This window comes from Zingiber officinale, unplaced genomic scaffold (genome assembly GCF_018446385.1).
Source record: "Zingiber officinale cultivar Zhangliang unplaced genomic scaffold, Zo_v1.1 ctg222, whole genome shotgun sequence".
Taxonomy (NCBI): domain Eukaryota; kingdom Viridiplantae; phylum Streptophyta; class Magnoliopsida; order Zingiberales; family Zingiberaceae; genus Zingiber; species Zingiber officinale.
This window is the reverse complement of record NW_024589898.1, coordinates 147309-172258: the sequence shown is the minus strand read 5'-3', so window position 1 is coordinate 172258 and position 24950 is coordinate 147309. Positions and strand designations below refer to the sequence as shown.

The 24950-nt window shown below is 37.5% G+C and overlaps 1 protein-coding gene across 1 annotated transcript in view; it reads left to right on the top strand.

The window, feature by feature from the left end:
* Nucleotides 1-24950, top strand: part of LOC122036829 (nuclear-pore anchor-like) — a 71108-nt gene that overhangs the window by 27222 nt on the left and 18936 nt on the right. Inside the window, exons 7-27 of the mRNA XM_042596249.1 lie at nucleotides 9590-9679; nucleotides 9780-9857; nucleotides 10204-10328; nucleotides 11732-11843; nucleotides 11929-12021; nucleotides 12340-12388; nucleotides 15449-15552; nucleotides 15618-15686; nucleotides 15852-15977; nucleotides 16091-16195; nucleotides 16301-16414; nucleotides 16500-16578; nucleotides 17667-17710; nucleotides 17807-17880; nucleotides 19117-19219; nucleotides 22230-22364; nucleotides 22435-22533; nucleotides 22780-22821; nucleotides 22904-22957; nucleotides 23927-24106; nucleotides 24185-24232. Of these exons, the coding sequence (XP_042452183.1) occupies nucleotides 9590-9679; nucleotides 9780-9857; nucleotides 10204-10328; nucleotides 11732-11843; nucleotides 11929-12021; nucleotides 12340-12388; nucleotides 15449-15552; nucleotides 15618-15686; nucleotides 15852-15977; nucleotides 16091-16195; nucleotides 16301-16414; nucleotides 16500-16578; nucleotides 17667-17710; nucleotides 17807-17880; nucleotides 19117-19219; nucleotides 22230-22364; nucleotides 22435-22533; nucleotides 22780-22821; nucleotides 22904-22957; nucleotides 23927-24106; nucleotides 24185-24232 (1923 nt within the window). The remainder of the gene's footprint in view (nucleotides 1-9589; nucleotides 9680-9779; nucleotides 9858-10203; nucleotides 10329-11731; nucleotides 11844-11928; nucleotides 12022-12339; nucleotides 12389-15448; nucleotides 15553-15617; nucleotides 15687-15851; nucleotides 15978-16090; nucleotides 16196-16300; nucleotides 16415-16499; nucleotides 16579-17666; nucleotides 17711-17806; nucleotides 17881-19116; nucleotides 19220-22229; nucleotides 22365-22434; nucleotides 22534-22779; nucleotides 22822-22903; nucleotides 22958-23926; nucleotides 24107-24184; nucleotides 24233-24950) is intronic.

The window sequence follows — 24950 nt, the reverse complement described above, 5'->3', positions numbered from 1 at the left end:
GGAATATCATAACCATCAAGCAAGGCCTCGGCGTCGCGCCGATCGAAGCGAGACTTCATGATAGTATACCAGGGGCCTAAAGTGAGGTCTGTGGGTCGAGAAGAACTGGCCATTGTCCGACCGGGCAAGAAAGCAAAAGGCAAGAAAAAGACACACGACAGAAGGAGGAAGATGATGAAGGGGACAGCGACCAGAAGACAAGAACTTGACAAAAAAACACAAGGGCGCTGAAGGAGGCGGGGAACCTTACAAAGAAGCTGGGGATCGAAGGAAGGAGGCGGGGAATCGTTAGAAAACGGAAAATCAGAGTCGTCGGAGCGCTGAAGCACCGAAGAAGGTTGCGGGACACGCGAAGGCAAAGGTGCGGCGGAGGAAGAAGGTGACGGCTTTATAAGGTCGGGCTCGATCGGCCTCGACCGTCGAATGCAGGTCACAGGAAACGAGGCCCACATCGGGCCGTTCATTTCAAACTGCTGATGTCCCATCGGACACATCGCCGAGCCGTACGATGACGTCAGCAGAGGCGCCACGTGGCACCATGCCATAGGGGCGCATTTAATGAGCGCCATTACGGCGCACAGCGCGCGTGCTTGGTCTTAATGGAGAGGATTTACACGCATCCTGAGGAGATCCGAAGGGCGTCAGCATTGACCGTCGACACGGTAGCAAAACCAGCGGCAGTAAGAGGCCGAGCGGCCGTGAGGAGGAACATTCTAGAAAGTGGCAGAGCGGTGTCACTCCGGCCGATCGGCAGTCCAGTCAGTCGGACTTAGCGCCTCCTTCGACTAGACTTGAGGGGGAGGCATGTGATCCGGTGGTAAGGACGGGAGATCCTCGTTGGTGGAAGTCAAAGGTCAAGAGATTCAACCATGAGACTCGACCGACCGGACTGAGAGGGCCGACCGGCCACCCAACCGACCGGACTGAGAGGGCCGATCGGCCACTCGACCGACCGGAATGAGATGGCCGACCGGCCGGGAATCCCCCAAGCCGAATAAAAGACAACCCGACTAGGGGTCGGGTTTCCGATGCTCAATGTAAAAAGGTTTCAGGGCTGAGCGGACTGTTCGTTCGGCCGGGGCACAAGGCAACAAGGACAGGCAGGAGCAATCTCATCCGAGCATACGACCGGGAGTCCTCCCAGTCGGACCGATACCTACAACCAGGACAGAAGTGATATGCCTGCTGAGCGGCCGAATAGCTCGGCCCTGGAACAGACAGGATGCGCAAGAGGACAAAGGAGACAGGGGATAACATCATCCTCGAGATGTCTGCCGCCGACAGACAGCAGGGTTGGCGGCCAAGCCGTACACAGGATCATACGGTGGAAGCTTCTACCGTCACATCTGGGATATGTTCGGACGATTGCGAAATGACGTTAGAGGTACTTTTCTGACATGGGCTCGTTAAAGTATGTTTGGAGAAGCGTGCACGCATCGAGAAGCGTGCCCGCGCCTCCCCGGGGTCCTATATAAGGACCCCAGACGTCGACGAAGGTATGCGCAATCCTCACTGTAGTCACAGTTACGCTGCCTCTATCATTTCTCGTTGCCTGACTTGAGCGTCGGAGGGTCGTCGTCGGGAAACCCCTCCCGGCTCGGCTTCTTTGCAGGTTCGTCGGAGATCTACACCACCCGTCGGAGATCTACACCACCCGTCGGAGACAGCGGAGAGCGCCACGTCCCAAGCATTCGTCGACTCAGTGCTCGGACAGGATCATCCCCATTGTTATCATAATAGAGGTCTATTGGGTTCGCTATACTAGGAACAACATTAAACTTTGTAATGAACTTCCTGATCCAAACAACCTCCTTTGCTGCAGCTGAAGTAGCAATGTACTCGGTCTCTGTTGTTGAATTAGCGACTGTATCCTGCTTTGAACTCTTCCAGCTCACAGCACCACCTTTAAGCAAAATACATACCTGACTGTGATCTTGTCAGTTTGGAAGCTAGCTTCGGTGTACCCCTTTACAACAAGCTCTTCATGACCTTCAAAGATCAAGAAATAATCTTGAGTCCTTCTCAAGTACTTAAGAATATTCTTGACGGCTGTCCAGTGACCTTCACCTGGATCTGATTGATATCTGCTTGCCATGCTTAACACATACGAAACATCTGGGCGAGTACAAAGCATGGTGTACATGATAGACCCTATAGCGATGTATAAGGAATCTGATCCATGCGGTCCCTTTCTTCCTTAGAAGAGGGGCATTGAGTTTTCGAAAGATTCACACCATGTGACATAGGTAGGAATCCCTTCTTGAAATTCTCTGCAAAACATTTAAGCACCTTGTCAATGTATGCACTCTGGTTTAGACTAAGTAATCTTTTAGATCTATCTCTATAGATCTTAAGGCCTAAGATGTAAGCTGCTTCACCTAAGTCTTTCATTGGAAAATAATTCCCAAGCCAAGTTTTCACCGACTGAAGAGTAGGGATATCATTTCCAATGAAAAGTATGCCATCTATATACAATATGAGAAAAATCATAAGATGACTGTGCTCCCACTAACTTTCTTGTAGACAGAAGGTTTATCTTCATTCTTAATGAAACAAAACGTTTTGATTGCATCATCGAATCGAAGATTCCTTCTAAAAGCTTGCTTCAATCCATAAATAGATCTTTACAACTTACAAACATTTCCAGCATTTTTGGATCTACAAAACTCTCAGGTTGTGTCATGTACACATACTCGAGGAGATTTCCGTTAAGAAATGTAGTTTTGACATCCATCTGCCAGATCTCATAATCATAATAAGCTATAATAGCAAGCATGATCCGAATGAACTTGAGTATCGCAACTGGTGAAAATGTTTCATCATAGTTTATACCATGAATTTGCTTGAATCCTTTAGCTACCAATCTATCTTTATAGGTATGCATATGCCCATTTATGTCAGTTTTCACCTTGAAGACCCACTTACACCCAATGGGTTTGATCTCTTCAGGTGGATCAACCAAAGTCCATACTTGATTAGTGTACATTGATTTCATTTCGAATCTCGTGGCCTCTAACCATTTCTCAGAATCTGGGCCTGTACAGTTTCCTGATAAGATATAGGCTCATTGAGACCAACAAGCACTACATCACCATAGTCAGATAAGAGAAAAGAATATCTCTTAGGTTGACGACGGGTCCTATCAGATTTGCGTAGAGCTTGTGCTACTTGAACAGGTTGTTGCTCTACAACTTCTTGCAGTGTAACAAAATCATGATCCACAATATTTTGTGGTACCTGTTCAGTTCCATTAAGGTTTCGGTGCTAGTTTGTGTATCTTGAATTTCTTCAAGATCGATTTGACTCTCACTAGTTTTTCTAGAAATAAACTCCCTTTCTAGAAAAACACTATTTCTGGCAACAAACATTTTGTCTTATGTGAGATTATAAAAGTAGTATCCCTTTGTTTCCTTGGGATATCCTATAAAATAACACTTGTTCGATTTGAGTCCTAGTTTATCTGAGACTTGTTGTCGAACGTAAGCTTCACAACCCCAAATCTTCATAAAAGACATCTTGGGACTCTTCCCAGTCCATATCGTATTTAGTGTCTTTATGACGGTCTTAGTTGGAATGCGATTAAGTGTGAAAGCGACCGTCTTTAGAGCATGTCTCCAGAAGAAAGTAGGAAGATCTGTTTGATTCATCATCGATCATACTATATCAATAAAGTACGATTTCTCCTTTCTGATACACCATTCCATTGTGGTGTTCCAGGTGGAGTGAGTTGAGAAATTATCCCACACTCAACGAAATGGTCATGAAACTGTTGGCTAAGGTATTCCCTACCTCGATCTGATCGAAGCATTTTAATACTCTTACCAAGTTGGTTTTGTACTTCATTCTTGAATTCTTTGAACTTTTCAAAGGATTCAGACTTGTATCTCATCATATACACATAGCCGTATCTACTGAAATCATCAGTGAAAGAAATGAAGTAATGATAGCCTCCTCTAATTGCTATTTTGAAAGGGCCGCATACATCAGTATGTATGAGTCATAACAAGTCATTAGCACTTGCGCTATGTTCACTAAATGGAGTCTTTGTCATCTTGCCTTGAAGACAAGATTCGCATACCTCATATGATTCAAAATCAAATGAGTCCAAAAGTCCATCCTTATGGAGTTGGGATATGTCACTCTTATTTATGTGACCTAAGCGATAATGCCAGAGATATGTGTGGTTCAAATCATTAGACTTGAACCGTTTGGTATTTATGTCATTGATTGGGTTGTCAAAGTCTAGAACATAGAGTCCATTCATGAGATGTGCACTACAATAGAATATTTCATTGAAATAAATAAAACAACATTTGTCCTTTATTATAAATGAGAATCTTTTCTTGTCCACAAGAAACAGAGATGATGTTCTTAGTTAAGGCAGACACATAACAACACTCTTCAAGTTCTAAGACAAACTCAGTGGGTAAAGATAAGGAATATGTTCCTATAGTGACAGCAACAACTCTTGCGTCATTGCCTACTCGTAGGTCCATTTTGCCCTTTGTCAATGTTCTACTATTTCTCAAGCACTGCATATTAGTACAAATGTGAGATGCACACCCGGTATCTAATACCCAAGAAATAGATAGATTGACTTTTATAATATATATACCTGAGGCAGAATTTTCACTTCTCTTCCTTTTTACTTCCTCTAGGTATAATTTATAGTTTCTCTTCCAATGTCCGGTCTCAGCACAGTGGAAACAGGTTCCTTCCTTAGCTACCCCACCTTTGGATTTCAGTGTATGAGTCTTGCCCTTGCCTTTGACTTGGGTTTTAACCTTACCTTTATGCTTCCACTTGCCTTTGCCCTTTGGCACCATGAAAATGGTGCTAGGCTTTGCCTTTTTAAGGTTGAGTTCAACAGTTCTCAACATGCTTAACATCTCAGGCAATGACTTGTCAATTTCATTCATGTTATAGTTTATGACAAATTGACTATAACTCTCAAGCAATGACTGCAGAATTAGGTCAGTGGCCAATTCTTGGCCTAGTAGAAATCCCAATCTTTGTAGGTTCTCCACATACCCGATCAGTTTGAGCACATAAAGCCCTACGAGACTTCTTGCATTCTGCATTAAAAGAGCCTTGGAGATCTCAAATCTCTCATGTCTTGCTTGTCCTTGATATAGTTGTCTAAGATGTTCAACCATATCATAAGCATCTATGTTCTCATGTTGCTTCTGAAGCTCAGAGTTCATGGTAGCTAGCATAAGGCATGATGCATCTAATGCATCATCTTGATGCTTCTTATAAGCATCCTTATCAGCTCTAGTGGCAGTAGTGGAGGGTGCTTCAGGAATGGGTTGCTCTAGGACGTACATTTTTATTTCTTGCTTGAGAACTATTCTTAAGTTTCTATACCAGTCCAGTTAGCTCCATTGAGTTTGTCCTTATCAAGGGCAGATCACAGAGATAGAGTATTTGACGTATTTGACGACATGATGATCTACAATAATAAAATGCAGAAATAAGTATCATATTTTCATCATTTAACTAGGCCTTTAATTAAATGATTCTCCCACTAAATTGTAAAGCTTTGGTGAGAGCAAGACATGGAGGTGGTTTTACCGACACTACTAGTTTCAAATTCAATCGCGATAATATTCATGTGGGACAAGATCCATATTATACTGCATCTTGAGTTAGCTTTGGCTAATCACCCAACACTTAGTATAACTTAGGTAGGTAAAATTTACCAATTACATCATATGTAACTCTTGTATCATTGTGTGAACAAGACTATTTGTTCATTTGCCCATCTTATAAAATGCACATTATAACTCATCTTGAGTTAGCTTTGGCTAATCGCCCAAGACTAGTATAATTTGAATTTTATCGTATAGGATATACCTCTAAGTTCTCAACTTAGTTAAGTCACACCTAAAGTTTTAGTAGTTGAACATCACAATTGTCCTGTCGTACTCTAGCAAGATAAATCGAGTCACTTTACTTTGACAAAACCTGACTACAATTGATCGAGCTAGAAGTGAGTACCAAACTTTGATAGGCATATTTAAAAAGACCTAATCATGATTAAACTACACATGCATCGCATACAATCATAGCATATCGTGACATACATCACATATATGCATAAAAGAAATCGTGACATGGTTATGACCCCATTTTCTATGATCCTCTCAAACCAATGAGAAGATCGAAAAGTTAACCTAGGCAAAAACATCTTCTCCAAGTGCTTCCTTGGTCGTCATGTGTTGTTATCCTTCTCCCTTCTCACCGTCGTTAAGTAGACTTATTCTTCTCTAATTTGTACATTACAAAATCTAAAGAAAACTCGAGTTACATTCGAGTGTAGTCTAAATTTACAACAAGAATGAAAGAGGAGAGGCACGACACGCAGGACGTATTATGAATTACAACACACGCATCCAATCACATCGGGGTTTAAGGGCAATAACCATGCACCATGTCATATAACATTCACAATATATTATGGCATAAAATTTACTATGATTTAAACAACTAATTATGAGTCGCAATGCCACGATGGTCTCGCTAAAAACCTCTTGGCCGAAACTTGCTCATAATCATGTAAATCATAATAAACATGTCATGTAATTTCTATATCACATATGAAATTCTAACTAAAACTTAGTATATGTCTTTGCAAGAGGCTCTGATACCACTTTAAGGAACTAGAGTGCTAAATACGCGAAAGCGCAGCGGAAAACATCTAATTCCTTTCCAGAAGATCCATGCTAAACCATATACTAAGTTTCTCATAAAAGGAGTTATACTTTTTGTGCGTGCCCTTTGCAATCCCAACAACAACATTTCTTTAGATGCGGATCTTAACGCGATCAAGTGGTCGCGCCTCGGTATCCATACGAATAAGCCTCGTTTGTCTCACAAACTCACAAAGTGGAGAATGAAACAACTAAAAGTTGTGCTAGCAACCCTTCTTGGAAGTTTCGTCTAAGTGAAGAGAGGATGAAAAAGAGCAAGAACACCAAAAACTCATCATAAAGAATGAATCCAAAAACCTCCTTTTGCTACATGAAATTGCCTTATGCCTTAATGTCAATTGCCTTAATTGATATTAATATTTGTCTTCGTCCAATGAATCCAATGCATGAGCAATTCAAATTGTTCACTCTTCATCTAATGCATCCAATGCATGAGTGATTTAAATTGTACACTCCTCTTTCTTCATGAATTCAAATTCATGAAATCACTTAATGAGTCCAACTCATTAATCATCAGTTTAATTGACTCAATGAGTCTAATTCGAATTGGACTCAATCCAATAGTTGGATCCAACTGAGTCTAGCTCAATGAGTTTCATTTGAATTAGACTTATTCAATGATCCATCATATGAATCCATCTCCATTGACTTGTTCTTTGTGTGTGACCCAATAGGTTCTCATAACGTTGACAATGTATCCAAATCAACATTTAGATACATAAGCAAGTGACATCTAGCAAGACATCAGTGTTACCCAAGCGACGAGAATGTTGAGATCCGACTTAACCTTTCCATGTTTATTATCTTGTATGACTTGGTCCCTCTATCCTTGATATCTAGATTGATCAATGAGGCATAGATCGTATCATCATCTTATCAACCTTTGTGTTTCTTGATCCCTAAGTAGACACACTCAATCAAATAAGCTCAATATCTCATATTAACTAATTTGAGCATAACCATGCATTTTGTGTCCTATTTAATTAAGGGGCTGCAGATATCGCTTTCGTCATATGGAAGGGATAGATCCCATCTAGATCACTCACATCCCTCCGCATAATTTATCGCATACCAGTGATCGACTTTATAGTCCACCTTGTTACAAGTGACGTTTGTCGATACCAAAGTACACAATGTCTTCTGTAGGGAACCGTAGTGACTTCAAGTCTAAAGACTATTTATACCAATAGTCACATGAGAATGTTTATGACACTTGTATAACGATCCATGAAACATTCTCATGACAGGTCATTATATACCCATGTGTCAACCTGATATCTTATACTCATGACTTGTGAGATTAAGTTATCCGTTGACCTACATGCTAGTCTCAACGCATTACTATTGTCTTTGTATATTAATGCTTGACTAGAAATAGTTAAGAGTAGTGTTCTATGTATATCTACAATATCTCACTATCAATTCAACCAATTGATAATTTGTAGATTAGAACCTACTACCCAAGGACTGAACTGAAATAAATATAATAATCAACTTTGCCTTTTATTAATAATGGAATATGATACAAAATGAGTCCTTTATAATTATCTCATTGATAATAGGGCTAATACTAACAGTTACTTTTGTTACAGATGACCTACACTTGGCTAGACTAAGTACCTAATCTGCCTTTTGTGATAGGACATAATGGAGAATGTGAGAAACCTAGAGGAGGTGAAGTCTATTGTGAAGTGTTAGTGTTTGATTTATAAAAAAATTAAATCAGCACCAAAGATACTTCATAGTAATCTGTTTCAAATCAGTGAGCGGGGTCGTAGTTGAATAGGAAAGTTGTTGAGACCAAACTCGGGGATGGTAATGCAGCTCACTTGGGTTTGACTGAGCTGTAGCCGAAGTGGATACTGGCATGCTCACGTTTGACTGGGATGGAACCACTTTCATCGAGGAACTTGACCAGGGTGGTAGGTGCCCTAGGCTGAGGTGGATGTTTACGGTTAGAGATGCTCAGTGGCTACCTGATGATCTGTGCAAGACTAAGGTGGTCTAGGCTTGGCCGAAGTGGTTGAGACGTGGCTGTGATGATTGACCTTAAAGATGGTTGGCTTTCTTTGTCTTTTTCTACTGATGGAAGTTGCTAAAGCTTCTCTAGCAGATGATGGCAGAGGAATAACATTGCAAAAACTGTCAAAACATTCTTCTACTGCTGTTTCAAACCTTACACATAGGAACTAGGAAAAAGCACTCCAATTATGTGCCGCCATGTGTTGAGATCCTGTCAATGATGGTGTTTCACTCTGGATTGTTGGAATGCTCACTTTCCTTTCTCCTTACTTGCACACATGATATTAATTTGACGGTGCTTCCAGCTTTAGTGGCAGTGGTAAATTTCCCTACTATCACGAAGAAACCATATTTATGTCACTTGGCTGTGATGGAAACACTTTGACATTCTTTGCACTGAAGTTAGCCCTTACAGTAGTACCTGCAGCCAGGCAAACAAAAGACTGGAACACTAGTATACTTAAACCAAACTGTATATTTACCATGAAGAGGGCAACCTGATTGTGACTACAGCAACCAGAACATGATCATGTGGCTTCTGCAACAGAGGTCTATCTTGGTCTAGAAAATGTACTAAATCTGCCTTCACAGACAGGCTGAACTGCAATGGAGAAGAAGATATTGGATGTGGTAGAGATGAAGTCTGTTGTGAAGAAAGCAGATCTGTGAGATTAATTCAAATCTACTGCTTGGCTGTTTTGGATTTTGACATCTTGATTATCTTGTTCCAGATAATTTGAAATTCTTTTTATCTTTATGTATTGCAGTAACTACTAAAGGCTCAGTTAACAATTGTTTAATGAAGTCATTGTTCTTTTCTTTAATAATCCAGAAAGTTTTTGCTTTCTTAAAAGGTAAGAAAACTTGCTGAGCTTTATAAAGAAAGATCCGAGGAATGGTCCAAAAAGTCTGGGGAGCTTGAAGGTGTTATCAAAGCCTTAGAGGTGCTTATTACTGTAACAAATTTGATAATTTATTATTCGTATTATTATTTTTCAAACTCATCCTGTGATGTGAAATTTGTGGCATATATATTTCATGCAGACACATCTTTGTCAAGTTGAAAATGAATACAAAGATAAACTTGAAAAGGAATCATCACAACGGAAAAATCTTGAGAAGGTATGAATTTCTTGTTGATGCTGGACTACACTAAGGATGCTTTTTTAAATTGACAATTACCTGCCCTTTTATCATATTGGTTTCGTGATTCCTGAATAAGCTACATGTTCCATTGGTCTTGTTGGCCATGTAGCAATTATAACTGTGACTGTTGTCCATTCTTGTGCACCAATGGATATACCCATGGATGATGCGACAGATACATTTTTGTATTCTAACAGTAAAATTACAGGCATGTCACAATTCCTGTGGCGCTTGTTACAGATGGGTATCATAAATTTGCTTATAGGTAGTTCCTTTTGAAGTTCTGTGATACTGCATGGCAGTGACTTTTCTTGTCATGCAGGATGCTGCAGACATGAAAGGGACAATAGAGAAATATGAAGCTGAACTTGAGAACGCAAGAAAATCTAGTGAAATAAGTCTTGTTCCGGTGGCCAATTTTCATTCAGATTCAAGTTTAAATGATCTGTATGTCCTTTTTCTTCTGCTTTCAGCTTTTGTTTTAAATAATATTTTTCTTCATATTATAATTGTAGGGATAGGATTTCATATTGAAGGCAAATAAACTTCCCATTTGATTAATGTGAAATATATTAATTGAGATGCAAATGTGAATTTTTGATTGGAAAGAAAAATCTTGTATGTGTATCCAATATGGGTGCGGATTTGAGTCTTCTACATGGCTATTTGTAAAGGCTTTGCATGTGAACAGAGATATTAAGTGCCAACCTTAGTGCAGGCAAATTGTGGGTGCCTCTGCAAATCTTATATTTCTTTTTCCAAGAATTATATCAATGTGAATTAGGGATTATACAAACTAGAAAATTGGCTCCTTGATGCAGAATACTTAATGGAAGTGGAAGGCTGTAGTATGCAAGATAAATATATGCAATCTAGCTCAACAATGAATGCCATGTAAGAAAGATTATCAACAAAACTGGCAGTAGTTACATTTCACTTATCTTATTTGTTTGCTTGTTTCCATTACTTTTTGATATGTTCTTAAAGAGTTGCTTTCTTTGAAAGACAATTCTCTATACATGTTTGTGGAGATTCCTTCAGATGTTACAGGTCCTCAACATAACTGGTAACCTGAGGGCTGGACCCTACTCAACTTGGAAGTTTGGTTAGTTGTGGGTTTCCTTCTCCCAGACTCGAACTTAACCAAAGCATGATTTTAGAAATCTACCAGTTTGAAATTTTGAATTAATCTTTTCTAACCTTGTAATCTGTATTTCATCCTGAAAAATTACCTGTCTCGTCTCAATTTGGAAGATAGTCAAGAATATTTAGGTTATGCAAATGCCAACCCTACTTATGTTCTACCACTCGGCCGACTCACCTCAATTTTGAAGATACACAGGAATATTTAGGTTACCAAAATGCCAACCCTACTTGGTTTTGGTTGTGTTTTGACCAACTTGTTTTTTATTTAAGTAGCATAACTAGAAATTTCATGTTTGTTTCTTATGGTCCTAAACTTGATCTCACCTCTGACCACCCTACTTTAATAAATTTCTCTTGAAGGCATCTCTTTTTCAACAGTGGTATTTGATCCTTTAGTGCTGATTTTGAAGGTTCACAAGCTCGCTTCTATCTTGCTACAACCTAACGTATGCCAACTTTGGATCTCCACCCACATTAGAAAACTCGCTTTAGTACTCAATGTACCTATTTCTAGTTCCATCAAAGAATTTGCTTTGCATAGAGTTGAATTGGAGAGCATGTGGCCAACTAAATATTCAAAAATCTTGCTTGTTTTTCCCCCTATTATCATTGAAAGTGTGGGATGAACTTGATCATACATTCCTCTATAAAGAGAAACATAGTTCATGTTATATAACCTAAGCTTCTATTTTCTGTTTTAACAGAACAGTTGCAGAAACCACCAACAATGAGAATAATCAGATTCTTGTCCCTAAGATACCACTTGGTGTTTCTGGCACAGCATTAGCGGCTTCCCTTCTACGTGATGGCTGGAGTGTAAGATTGTGAACTATCATCATTTCTTTTCTGTTTTTTTTTTAAAATTAAAGTTACTTTCTCTTGAAGGTTTTTTTCTGTGTAGCTTGCTAAGATGTATGAGAAATACCAAGAAGCTGCTGATGCTTTGCGGCATGAGAAGTGGGGTCGGAAAAATGCAGAAGCTGTTTTGGCACGGGTACTGGTTCTGGCTGTTGTACATGTTATATCATTTATTACTTTTTTAGCACTGACAAATTCTGTCTTTCTTTTGTAAAGAATCCTTGTTTATTCTTTTTGCATAAGCTTCTAGCATATAAATTGCTCTATTACAAAACTTCTACATGGTTGCTATAGATGTCCGTGTAACATACACATGCGTTGTGACTATTCAAAAAAATCTACTAAATTACCTGAAAGAAGCATAAAATATGTGATGTTTACTTTATATGATTTTTGATGATGTCTCTTAATTGCTTCTAGTTTCTTTGTGTAATTATTGTTTTTTAATGTGCAGGTTCTGCATGAAATAGAAGAAAAAGCTGAACTAATCCTTGATGAACGAGGTAATTCTTATGATCCTATCTGATGCTAAATTCATGTTTTTGTTTATTTATTTCTTCGATATATTGTCTTCTTTCTTTTCGTAGAATTTGGTGAAGAGAACATTATATTACTTTTCTTCAGTCTTCCTCTTCCTCGTTTAATGTACATATCTATTATAGTTTCATATCGCCTAATTGGAGCATTTATTAGTCGTCTAAATATATGTCTGTACCATCTTACATGTATCTCTATTTTCTCTCTATAGGTGTAACCTCGACTTTCTCTCTAATATTCTCATTTCTTATCTTGTCCATCCTCTTATTTACGTATATCCACCTTAACATCTTCAACTCTTATTTTCTGCTCATGTGCTCGAGTCATAGCTCAACATTCAACTCCATGTAACATACCAGGTCTAAACTGTCATTTTGTTTTTAGAGGTGCTTTACAATCATAACGAACATCTAACGCTCTTCTCCATTTCAACTATCATTTTTGAATTTTATGTAAGACATCTCTATCAATCCCTCCATTATTTTACAAACATAATCCTAAATATTTAAAACTCTTTAATACATACAACTCGTTATCTCCTATCTTAACAATTATCTCATTACATCTAATATTATTAAACTTAAATTCTATATATTTCGTCTTTACTCTACTAAGCCTAAAACCTTTCGCAAAGTATTTTCCGTCAAGATTCGAGTTTCGCATTTACTTCTTCATATGACTCATCTATCAAAACAATATCATTAACAAATAACATGTACCATGATACTGTGTCTTGAATGTGTTTCATCCTCGATTAATGCAAGGAGACTCGAAACTTGTTTCAGATGTTGCAGGCAAGCTGTAGGCTTGGTGGTGCATGTTTAAGGGAGTTATTGGCATGAAAAGTTTTGTTGGATTAGTCTCTTGCATAGAGGTCAAACAGAAGAGCTTGGGAGGTCACCCACAATGAGATTATCGAAAAGATTAATTGTATAAGTTGAGGCCATTGTAGCAGTGGCAGTGACACCCTCTAAGGGATTTTGTTTTTTTGGGAAAATCTAACTTGAGAAGAGTGGTTCTGATAGCATTTAGAATTTGGGAAAATAAAATATTGTATTGCTTTGGTAAGCTAGCAATTACAAGGTATATACCTAATAAGTAATAACCCAAACCTATTTCTAAAATACCTAAGCAGATTAAATCTGATACACCAATGACCCTATTAGTACTAATACCTTTACAATTTTCTTTGTTATAGGTATTTTTTCTTGATCTAGTGGGTTTTCAGTTGCTATATCTTGTTTATATTCTCAAGTGAGGGAAGAATACTTCTTAACTCTTCAAAGAGCTTCCATGTGTTTGCATGCTGATCAGTGCATTACATTATGTTTCCTTGGCAGTGAACACATGCCTATAGAAGACAATGGGCACACATAAGTGACTGAATTGAGCTCAATGGATCTCAGTGAAAGCTACAATTCTCTCTCATTTAAAGTACTCTTTAAGACTAGATCACTTATAGAGGAAGATTTCAACTTGCTGCTATTTTCATGATTACCTGTACTAGTCTGTTTATTTCTTCAAATATGGGGTGAGCCTATGTGTGCTTCAATTTATTTGTTATATTCAGTTTTTTGTTTACTTTTTTTTTTTTTCTGAAGCAGTCCAATTGAGATATTAAGTGTTGGAGCAATCTAGGTGCCCTAAGTTTTGATGTTTAGACAATGTTTAAATTAGGTTATTTATTGTATTTGATATGTACTTGTGAGTGTGCAGGATGCAAGTACAACAAGGCAAGTCTAAGTGGAGTCTTGGCAATGTAAGTCCAAATATGTAGTCTTGGTAACGTAAGTTCAAGTGTGACTTTGCAAGGTTGAAGTCCCGGAGCGAGGAGCTCTTGGCAATGGAAGACCCGACAACAAGGACAAGGCCGAAGGAAGCTCTTGAAGGCAAAACTTGAAGGATGGGGAAACATTTGAGGGATGCAAAGCTGATGGAGGAGGCTAGAAGACAAGGTTAAGGTTATGCGAGTGAGGACGAGTGCTGAGAGATTGTACTCGGGGTAAAATCCTAGGTTTAGGGTTTACCAGTCGACTGGTGTATGTACCAATCGACTGGTGGTTGGACTGAGAGAGAACAGAATGCTTCTGTTCTTTCAACCAAAGTGGACCAGTCGATTGGTCCGACACTAGTCGACTGGTATCGAGCCATTGGAGTTGTAACAGTCGAATTCCACAACACACCAGTCGATTGGCCAGTCGACTTATAATGGCAGAAACAACAAGTTGTTCCTCCCGAGCTCTATTTAAGAGAGGGTGAGTGGCTCAGGTTAACGAAATAGGCTTGGTTAAAGTCTATTAGAAGTCTCCCAAGTGCTCTAGTAATCCAAGGTGTGCTTAAGTGTTCTTGAGCAAGATTGTGGTAAGGTTTCTCCACTCACAAGGAGATTGTGCCAGAGGTTTTCCGGGGATTGATCCACCGAAGGATCACAGATCATACACCTTATGGACACGCCGTGGAGTATGAGTAAGTTATCTCTGAATCATGTTACATGAACGTGTCGGTTTGTTTTCTTGTTTATTGTATTCTAGGGTTTAGCTTTCTACTTGTTAGTTTTGTTTTTGTATTCCGCTATGCGCTAACAATTGTAGGAAGCGAACAAAGAGGGTGACCGTCTATTCACCCCCCTCTAGCTGGTGTCAAAGGTCCCAACATGAAGTTCCTAAAATGATCTGCTTTTTCATTATTATCATTTTTATGTTATATTTATTAGATGAATTCTGGAGTTGCTCCTGGTTTTGAAACATGCAACCTCTTTATTTCTCCTTTTGAATTGACTGGGGTTAAGAAATCTCTTGTTGAAAGTTCTGTAGTCTGTTATTTTGGTTTTATTCTGAACTGTTGTCCAATAACTATACTAGTTATGGTGGTTTAATATATCATTGTTGTTTCCTGCTGGCTGTGTTAATACATGGTACTTACTAATGCAAATATATGAAATTATATAAAACGTACAATATATGAGAGTTGCTTTTTGTAAATTTTGTTGTTATGCTAGTTGGTAAAAGCTTCTGGCTTTATATCAGATGAACATGCAAGGATGATAGAGGCCTATAATTTGATGAACAAAAAATTGCTGCAGTCATTGGAGAAGCATGAAAATTTTGAGAATACAATTATGCATTTGAAGGTATTTTGTCTTTCACTATGGAGCATTATGACACCCTTCTGTTTGTTTAAAAGATTCTTTGTTAGGCTGAGTCGAGAAAGTGGGAGTGTGAATATACAATTGCCCAGAAGGAAATTAGTGATCTAGAGAAGCAGGTTTGTTGTTTGCCTATCCTCGTCAATGATTGACTTGATTCTGTTTCTGGATCTTAAGGTTGTCAGTTTTAGGTGTCAAATTACTTCCTAGAAAAGAGATTGTAGTTTCTTAAGAATGAAAATTCTTAGATAATTAATTTTGGTCATGAATTGACTTTGCTGTAGGTAACACTACTCTTGAAGGAATGCCAGGAAATTCAAGTTCGCTGTGGTGTTACCCAGTTATGCAATAACAATCCTCTTGCAAGTGCAGTTAATATTGATGAAGGAAGGTCAACTTCTGAACATCTTGTATGCCATCTATCTTACCTTCTATGGCGATTGTGAATTTTTTTATCCTTGGTCTCTTCTAAGATATAGCACATCATTGTTGGATATTGATGTTCTGTGATTTGTATTAACAGATTTCTTTTAAGGACATAAATGAACTAGTAGAGCAAAATGTTCAACTTCGAGGTCATGTTGCTCGACTTTCCACTGAAATGGAAAATAAGGAAACAGAATTAATGGTAAAATCTGAAAATATAATCTTCTTTTGTTTGTCCCTTGGAGCTTATTTGTTTCCTCGCTAATTTATATTTTATGATTTACTTGGTTTATATTTTCTCTTCAAGGATGCTTTCCAAATTCAGCTCCAAAAGATCACTGCTGAGGCAGCAAGCAAGGTTGAAGCAATGCTTAAAAGGTCTGAAGAACAAGGGCAGATGATTGAATCTCTTCACAGTTCTGTAAGTCTTTGCAACGTTATCTTGTTCATATTTGAACCTATGAAAAGTGTCCACAATCAATTGCTTGTTGTCCTCCCACTTGTAGGTTGCTATGTATAGAAGGTTGTATGAAGAAGAGCAGAAGATATCAGCATCTACTCATCCAAACACTGGTGATCTTGCAGGTATTTTTGTCTAATTTTCTACACTTTTTAGCAATGTCTTTAAGAAGGAAACACTTGATTTCATGGATCTTTCATAACCCTTACTATTAGGTGTGTACTCTGAAACAACCGCTTTGCCTTTTGGTGTGCTATTGTATGGATGCTGACCTCTTTGTTGATTAGATTTGGTGCTCACTTTTGTTAGGATGATCCTACCATGTTATTGATTTGCTGTTTTCACACTGTTATAATTTTCAGATTTCCCATCTAGATTTCCACTTCTTTGGTCAAAAGTAATAAGAGTCTGAGCACTAAAGTTGTCATCCTTCAAATCTTCAAAAGCTAATTAGCAGCACTATGGGCTTCCTCAAACATGAGGTTGTGTGAACAATGAACTAACTCCGCATTCAGCAATGTGCACCATGTGTAAATTGTTGAAGAACTAAATGGTTTTATTGCCTAATGCATAAAGTCAGAAGAATTAGAGGTTGGTTATATGTGCATGTGCTGTAATCCCTTTTCAAGACATACATAAAAACCTATCTAATTGGTATTAAACACTCTTTTCCTCTCCCTTTCCTTGCCACTCTATCTCCTCTGCATCACCCTCTCTTCGTTTAATTTCATCTCTTCACATGTCATGATCCCTAATTCCAACTTAGTCCAAAGGCCACCCACTGCCTATGTCCTTAATGCTTCCCTTTGGTTGAATTTGCCCTTTTGGACCTTTGCACAACATCATTCCTACCGGCAATTGCAATCTTTCCTACAAATAAGTTGAGCTGGATGTAAATCACCTGATCCATTCTTGGAGGCCAAAGAACTATCCAAATTTACCAAGAGTATCTTGAATATGATGTTTTACACATTTAGCACTTCTGCTTACAAAGGCTGCCACCTGTATGGTCGGATCAACCAACAGTCATTGTTAGTTTCACTTTGCACGAATAATTGTTGATCCACCTTGTTATTCCATATCTTTTTCCCTTGAATCATTTCTGTCTCTCGCATATTGTTTTGGAGATAAAAAAGATTTCAAGCTTGCCTTCACGAACGTGAAAGTTTCCTTATCGAACATTCTGACATTCCTGTATTCAATATTTTTGTAGGAGATAGAAAAAATGAGCTAATGCTTATGTTTGAGGGTTCTCAGGTAATATTTTTTTTTTTATGTATCAACTGAGATTATCCCTTTTGTCTCTTGATTTTAATTTTTAGATTCACATGGTCTTTCTTGCACTCCCATCAGGATGTTTCAAAAAAGGCCTATGATCGACTTGCTGAACGCTCTAAAGGTCATGAGGAGGATTTGGCAAAATTTAGGTATTGTCGATTCTCTTTGGTGCTCTATATCTATTTGTTGAAGCAGAATATTTTGCTCTATGACACAATACTTCCAGTTGGTAAAACACTTGTATTGCAGCAATCTAATGTTTTGAGAATATGTAAGCATATTGCTTGGGCATTTACTATGGGCACTGCATTGTTCATTAGTTTTTTTAAAGATCTATTTAATGTTTACCTGTATCCTAGTATTAGCCTCACCATTAATCTCTCCTACTGTTTTTCCTTATTTTATTATTTGGCTAGAACATGAGTTATTTGTAAGCCTGTCGTAGCCTCCATTGATCAGTTTTACAACTAATAACTCATTTCTGTGTTTAATTCTTGACACAGTGTATGCCCAAGGATTTGTAGCTCACTATTCTCCGGATCATCAACCGACACCTTAATTTTCTAATAAAAATGGTAGAAGTAGTTCCTCATGAAACTGATCCAAACATCCTTGCGTTATTGTGTGTTATTCAGTGTATTATAATAAACCCAACTTACAACCAAAGAAGTTACACTTTTTACTTATTCAGAGAGTTTGCTCCCCATTATCTTCTATCTTTCTGTAGTAATTTGCATAAAAGATTTTTTTTTTTTTTTATCTCAAGTCGATTCATATAGTATTTTTGCATGCAAATATGTAAGAATTTGTCTTTGATTTTGAGGTGTATATTTTGGCATATATACGCTCTAAACTTTTGACTTGTCAAGAGGTGCCACTTTAGCAGTGCTTTATATGCTTCAGAATTTAGGGTTTTCTAGTTCAGCACTTTGTAATATTCATTGCTGAATCCGATAGGGAAATTGTTCAATTAAAACTTTCTGTAGATGGCATCATGAAACCTTTTACTTGCACAAAATTAAAATACCTGTCATGTGCAAGTTTCAGTAACCATTTGATGACATGTGCCAGTTGTCTGGTACTCCTTATGAAATATTTTGGTTTCGTGTACAAGAATACCCATGTGAACAGGGCTTGTATGCCTATTCTAGGCCAATCAAGAGTTTTTGAAAATTATGTCTATGCCATATTGCAACTTAAGTTTCTAGGAGTGGTTCTTTCCATTCGGGAAATGATGTTATTCATTGCAATTGCATGCAAAATGTTAAACATAAATATTTTTGTAATATGGAAATTGTAAACACTTTGATCAGGACTATTTGTCTTGCTTATTTGTGTTATTTTTTTCTAAACTGTGTGATTCATGCTTTCCTTCTTCATAAAAGGGGTGAAGTCACACTATTAAGATCAGAACGTGATAAAAAGGTTCTGGAAGCTAACTTCGCTAAAGATCAAGTGGATGGGCTGAAAAAGGAAATTGAACACCAGGTAGGATTTTTTCTAAAACCAGCACTATAAGGCATCTTATTCACAGTCTGTCATTGTATTGCTAATTGCCAGACTACTTAGTTTACTGTCCTTTTGGCTACCTGCTGTAACAGATTTTTCTTATCTTGTTTCTTGGATAAGTTATTTATCATCAATGCTTGTAAGTATGTGAAATCCTGAATATTTCCTAAGATGCATTTGTGCAGCATTTGCAAAACTGTAGTGCACCATCTCTTGTTATGTCCATCTTCTGTGATGCTTTCCTGTTTCATAACCACAGTAAAGTTGACCCTTTGATCAGTGTGTTTCTGGTGAAACCAGTACAAGTTGCCGGTTTCACTTCTGCCAAGGTGTTAGGCAATTATCTGATCCAAGTAACTCTCGATTTCATAAAGTAGGCACTTCTATGTATGATCACTGGAACACAAACTATTCGCACAATATTCAAGACTTGCTATCTTTGAAATGTTTTTTTTGGCTTCATTTCCTTGAAAAAATATCAAGGTAAAACAAAACCCAGTTAGTTGATCTATGTATGTTCACAAATGTAATGATCTAGTAATATTGAAGGTTTTTAACTAATCCATCATGTTGACAAGTCTAGTTGTATTCTTGCTTTCGCTTTTGATTTTGTAACTTCGTTTTTCTGTTGTATAACTACTTTTCTTATTTTCTAAAAAGTAATGTGACTTAGAGGCATGGGTAGAGGGAGCAAGGTTTAAAGTCTTTATGTGAGCTAATGTATTGGTTTTCAGTTAGAACAAGATCTGATGACCATGCCAAGCCATGTGTGGGTCCCTATGTTGAGCCCTAAAAGCAGGAGGAGTTTACCTGGAGAAAGAATCTACTATCTATCCCTAGGAAGAGAATGCCTGGAGGTGGAAGAAGCTTCTGCTGAGCCCTGGGAAGGAGGAGAAAGAGGAAGATATTACCTAGAGGAAGAAGAAGCTTCCTTCGAGCTCTTGCTTCATTGAATGCTGAACAGAGGAAGAAGAATCATCCCTACACTGGGCCCTAGCTTTGCTGGGCAGAGGAAGATGTTTATGTTACTAATAAGCAGCAGTCTAGTTGCACAGGAAGGAAGAGCAATATGTTTCAGGTTGGCAGAGGATGAGAAGGTTAGTTGGGGTACAGGTCTTGTAAGGTTATGCATGCTGGCTGAGATGCAGAAGGTCAGAAGGATATGTTTCACCTTTGCCCATCATCATGGAACAATCTTTCATACCTTGAGAAGGAATAAGAATAATGACTACCCTATTTTATTTTCACTGTTATTTGTTTTTGTTGCTGTAAAGAAATGACTCTTGAAGATCCAAGTCGTTGGAGGGATGGGTTAGGAAAATTTTGCCATCCCAAATGTAGTTAGGGTAATCTTGCATAATCCCATAGTTGTGAAAGGTGTACGCCTGGCTGACCCAGACGCATTGCTTGAAAGAAGCACGCTAAGCATGCGCCTTTTGAGAGTCAAAGGGCACTTGTAAGGTGCGATTTTTCTTGCCTTATTGAAGCAAATTTTCTAGCCCCACAGCTACAGTGGAGGTGTCATGCGAGCCTTGTGGCAGCGGCAGACGCGTCTCGTGAGCCCCCCGCGGTCGTGGGTGGCGCGTACAAGAAGTAAATTAGTAAATTATCTTTTAATTAAATAAAAATTTAAATTAATAATTTCAATCAACTCCAACTCCTAGTTATAGCAGGGATAATTTAAATAAGCTTAATTAATAAAATTATCCCATTAATTTAATATATATATATATATATATATCTTTTAATTTTAAATATTTAGATTAATTTTTTTTAGTTAATATATTTTATATTTATGCGTATAACGTATTTATTTGAATTTTGTGTATAACGTATTTATTTGTTCGTGAATTTTGTATTTATATTATTGGTTAATATTTTATGGACTATAATTTTGTTAGTGAAATATTTTGGTAGAAATTTCCTATATAAGTTTGAATTGTAAAAATTTATACCCAAACTACCTTACTTCTGTAAGGTGTGCACCTCACCTTGCGCTTAGCGCCTCAAGCCCCACAACACCTATGCGCTTTTGGGCACCTTATGCCTTAAATAACCATGCATAATCCTAGGCTCTATATTTAATGGAAAGCACCAATTCCCTCTCCTACCCTTGGCTATGTTGGCTACCCAAAACACTTGGATGATTACTCAAGTTACTCTTAACCATAGTGTCTCAAGCTGGTCACAGTAAACATCGACTGAACTCGTCTAGCCATAAACTGATAGAATAATTAATTGAACCAAATGTGGTGGTATGAATGTTGAGTCTTAAATCAACAAGGAAAAGGCTCCATCATCCTTGATTCCTATTCTTTCAAGATTTATGCAGCATAATCATTTACATTTTATCCAATGAATGATTTGACTAAGTGTACTAATGCAAGCTGGAAAGAGTTATTCTGGTGGAAATTGGATTTCCAAATAGATTCAGTTGTTCCTGAATCTACTGACAATGTAACTTAGCAGATTCTAGCTGCACTTGTGATCTTTAACTGTATTTAGTATGCCTTTTTCTTCACAGATGATTTCATTTTCATTATTAATAAAATTGCTACTGAATTTACAATTGATGCAGCCATTTGTTAAACTTTGGGACCATTATATTTTTTGCAATCCTACTTCCTAAATCAGTTATGAGCAACTTTTTCCTTTTAAGATAATGATTGGCAGGTTTTACTTTCAGAAACCTATTTCCAATTATGTTATTCAACACAATCAGTTGTTAATTTTTTTTTCCTTTTGAATGATCTGAAATGTTCTCACAGTTACGTTGTGACATTGATATGAATTACACACATACTGTCATTCTGTTAACTAATTTTGATGACATAGACCAGTTTAGTAAATAAATGAATTCTTGAATTTTTAGCGTGTTGTTTTTTATGATAGTTTTATTTTGATTTAAAACATTTTTAATTTTGGAAGTTGTGTCTCTAGTTAACTTCTTGTTTATATTCTTGTTTTTTTTTCTTCAAAATATCTGCAGAGGAAGGAAGCTAATGCTGTCTCAGCTAGAAATGTGGAACTTACTCAGTTGGTAGTTGATTTTCAGAAGAGGCTCCGAGAATCTTCTAATTCTGTACAAGAAGCTGAGGAGATTATAAGAAAGCTATCCATGGAGGTTGGTTAATTATGTGTTACATTTCTTGTTTAGAGTCTGGGCGCATGAGATCAATAGGCCTTTTTTCCAGGTGTCTATTCTGAAGCATGAAAAGGAGATTTTGACTAATTCAGAGAGGAGAGCCACTGATGAAATTCACAACTTATCTGAGAGAGTACATCGTCTTCAGGTGATGTTTACAATTAATCTTCCTATTCATAATTTATAGCCTTTCTTTTTCTTGTCATTTTGTTGTTCTAGTTGTTTTGCATGTCATCTTTCAATTCAGTTGGGCAGTATTCTATGCTTGTCTTTCTTTAATGCCAGAATGTAGTCATGAATATTATGCCAAGTTTAATTGTGAACTGTTGTGTCAAAATTTGATACGTGAGTTCATTTTATAAGCTATTGAGATATTCATTTGCTTTTGATACAGTCAACCTTGGACACCATTCAAAGTGCAGATGAGGTTCGGGAGGTATTTCTTTTTCATGTGTAGTTCTTTTGACATTATTTCTTAGGACTTCATTGTATATGGTAACATTTTTCTGTTGATTCAGAGTTCAAGAACAGTTGAAATTAAAAAACTTGAGGAATACGCAAAACGGGTAGAGGTATGGTGATATTGTTTATTTTTTTACTTGATTATGCATTCTTCTGCCATAATTTTTTGTCATCTGTTTTATTTTGTTTGTCTATATATTTAAGCATTCTTTTCTCTCTTTCTCTTGCTTTGGATTGACAACATGGATGGCGGGTCTGTGTTCTCTGTAATTGCTGATTCGATTTTGAGATGCATGAAAGACCATTTCAGTGTATATTTCTTGAGTTTGGTTTGTGCTCTATATCAGTTTTTGAATCATTTTCTTTGCAGTTCATATAAGTTTGGTACATGCGTATGTCACCTATAAATATGACATCTCATTTTGTGAATGCAATGTCATTTGCAGTTGGTTGAACTTACCAAGCTTATTTGTAGCTGTCGTGTTACCATGAATGAAGTGTTGAATTTCTTTTTTTGTATCAGTTTTCATTAAACTATCTTTGATGCTGTTTCTCTCTTTTTTTTATATATATATTTAGCTGCTTTATAAATTCCAAAAAAAAAAAATCTTCTTTCTAATAACTTTTTCATGCTGTAATCTAAAATTCTGTCATGTCTTTGTATAGCTGTAATCTTCATTTATGGACTGTTGACGGCATTATACTCATCAATTAGTCTATTGAATTGGCTTGTTAAGGTGCTTTCATCATTGATTTGTTTGTTCTCTATTCATTTTTTTTTAATTGTCGTCTTATGTTCCTCCCCTTTGCTGATTCTTTTGAATGCTATTTCTTTTATACTGAAGTTTGATTCATGTTTAGTGAGATCAGTTTGAGTTTGGGCTTTGATTCAGCTAAGGGCTAGTTAAATCAGGTTCAAATGTGTGGCTTATTTAAGAAGATCTACTTATCTTCTAGCTGCAGCTTATCTGGCTTCAACTGAGCTTCTTGACAATTTTGGATTGAATGTTTCTGGTTACAATTTTTTTTGTATTTGTCACGCACTCTACTGAGTGGTTATGTCCATTCCATCTTACCAGAGAGAATGGGCTGAAGCTAACAGAGAGCTACAAGAAGAACGAGATCGTGTTCGTGTTTTAACAAATGATAAGGATAATGCACTTGAGACTTCTATAAAACAACTTCAGGAAATGAAGAAAGAATTAACTGATGCTTGGGCTACTGTTACTTCTGCTGAATCTAGATCTGCAGTAGCTGAGGTTTTCCTTTAAAAAGTTTAACTATTTAGTTCTTGTACTCATTGTTCAGATGAATTCTCATGTGATCATATCTTTTAGGCCCGATGTTCTGAGATTGAAACAAGGGTAATGAGTGGTGAACAAAAGGTAGATATGAAACCTTCATCTTTTTTAGTTTATCTGGCCCCTTTGATACGTCTTCTATCATTTACAAGCATAATAGTTGTATTTTAAGCTAAACTTGCTTGGTTGCACAATGAACTTTAAAAATTCTATTGTTTTACTTTTTTGCATTGACATTTTAAATGTTGACCTAAGACAGTTCATTTTCAGATGTTAAAGGACCAGCATTATTTTGTGTGCAATTAGCTATTTTATCTTGAATCAAAGAATGACTAAATAAACAAGAAATCCAAAGGGATTATTGCAGAAACCAATAAATCTTCGATATGAAAAAATTTAATGGCCTGTTTTGGGCTTATAAAGTGATTTTACTTGCAAATGAAAAAATTAATCCTGTTTATTTTTGGACTAAGTTCGAAAGCTTCTTCGAAAGCCTTGTTTAGTTATTGTTTCAGATGAGCAAATTCTACCTGGTCCTAAGTGTTAAGTATGTTTCATGTTGTGAGCAAATATCATTCGAAGTGGTTCATTGAGCAAATAGAATTGGTGTCTGTAGTCAAAACCATGGTTTAAAGTGTCGTGCCGAAATGGGCGAAACGTCTCGTTCCGCGCGGCGACCGACACCGGCACAACCTTGGCACCAGACTCACGACAAATGTGACGTGTTACGCGACCCCGTGGTCACAACAGAGGGTTGCTCGACCTTGCAACAGTAATGGAGAGGTCGCATAACCCTTCCGCT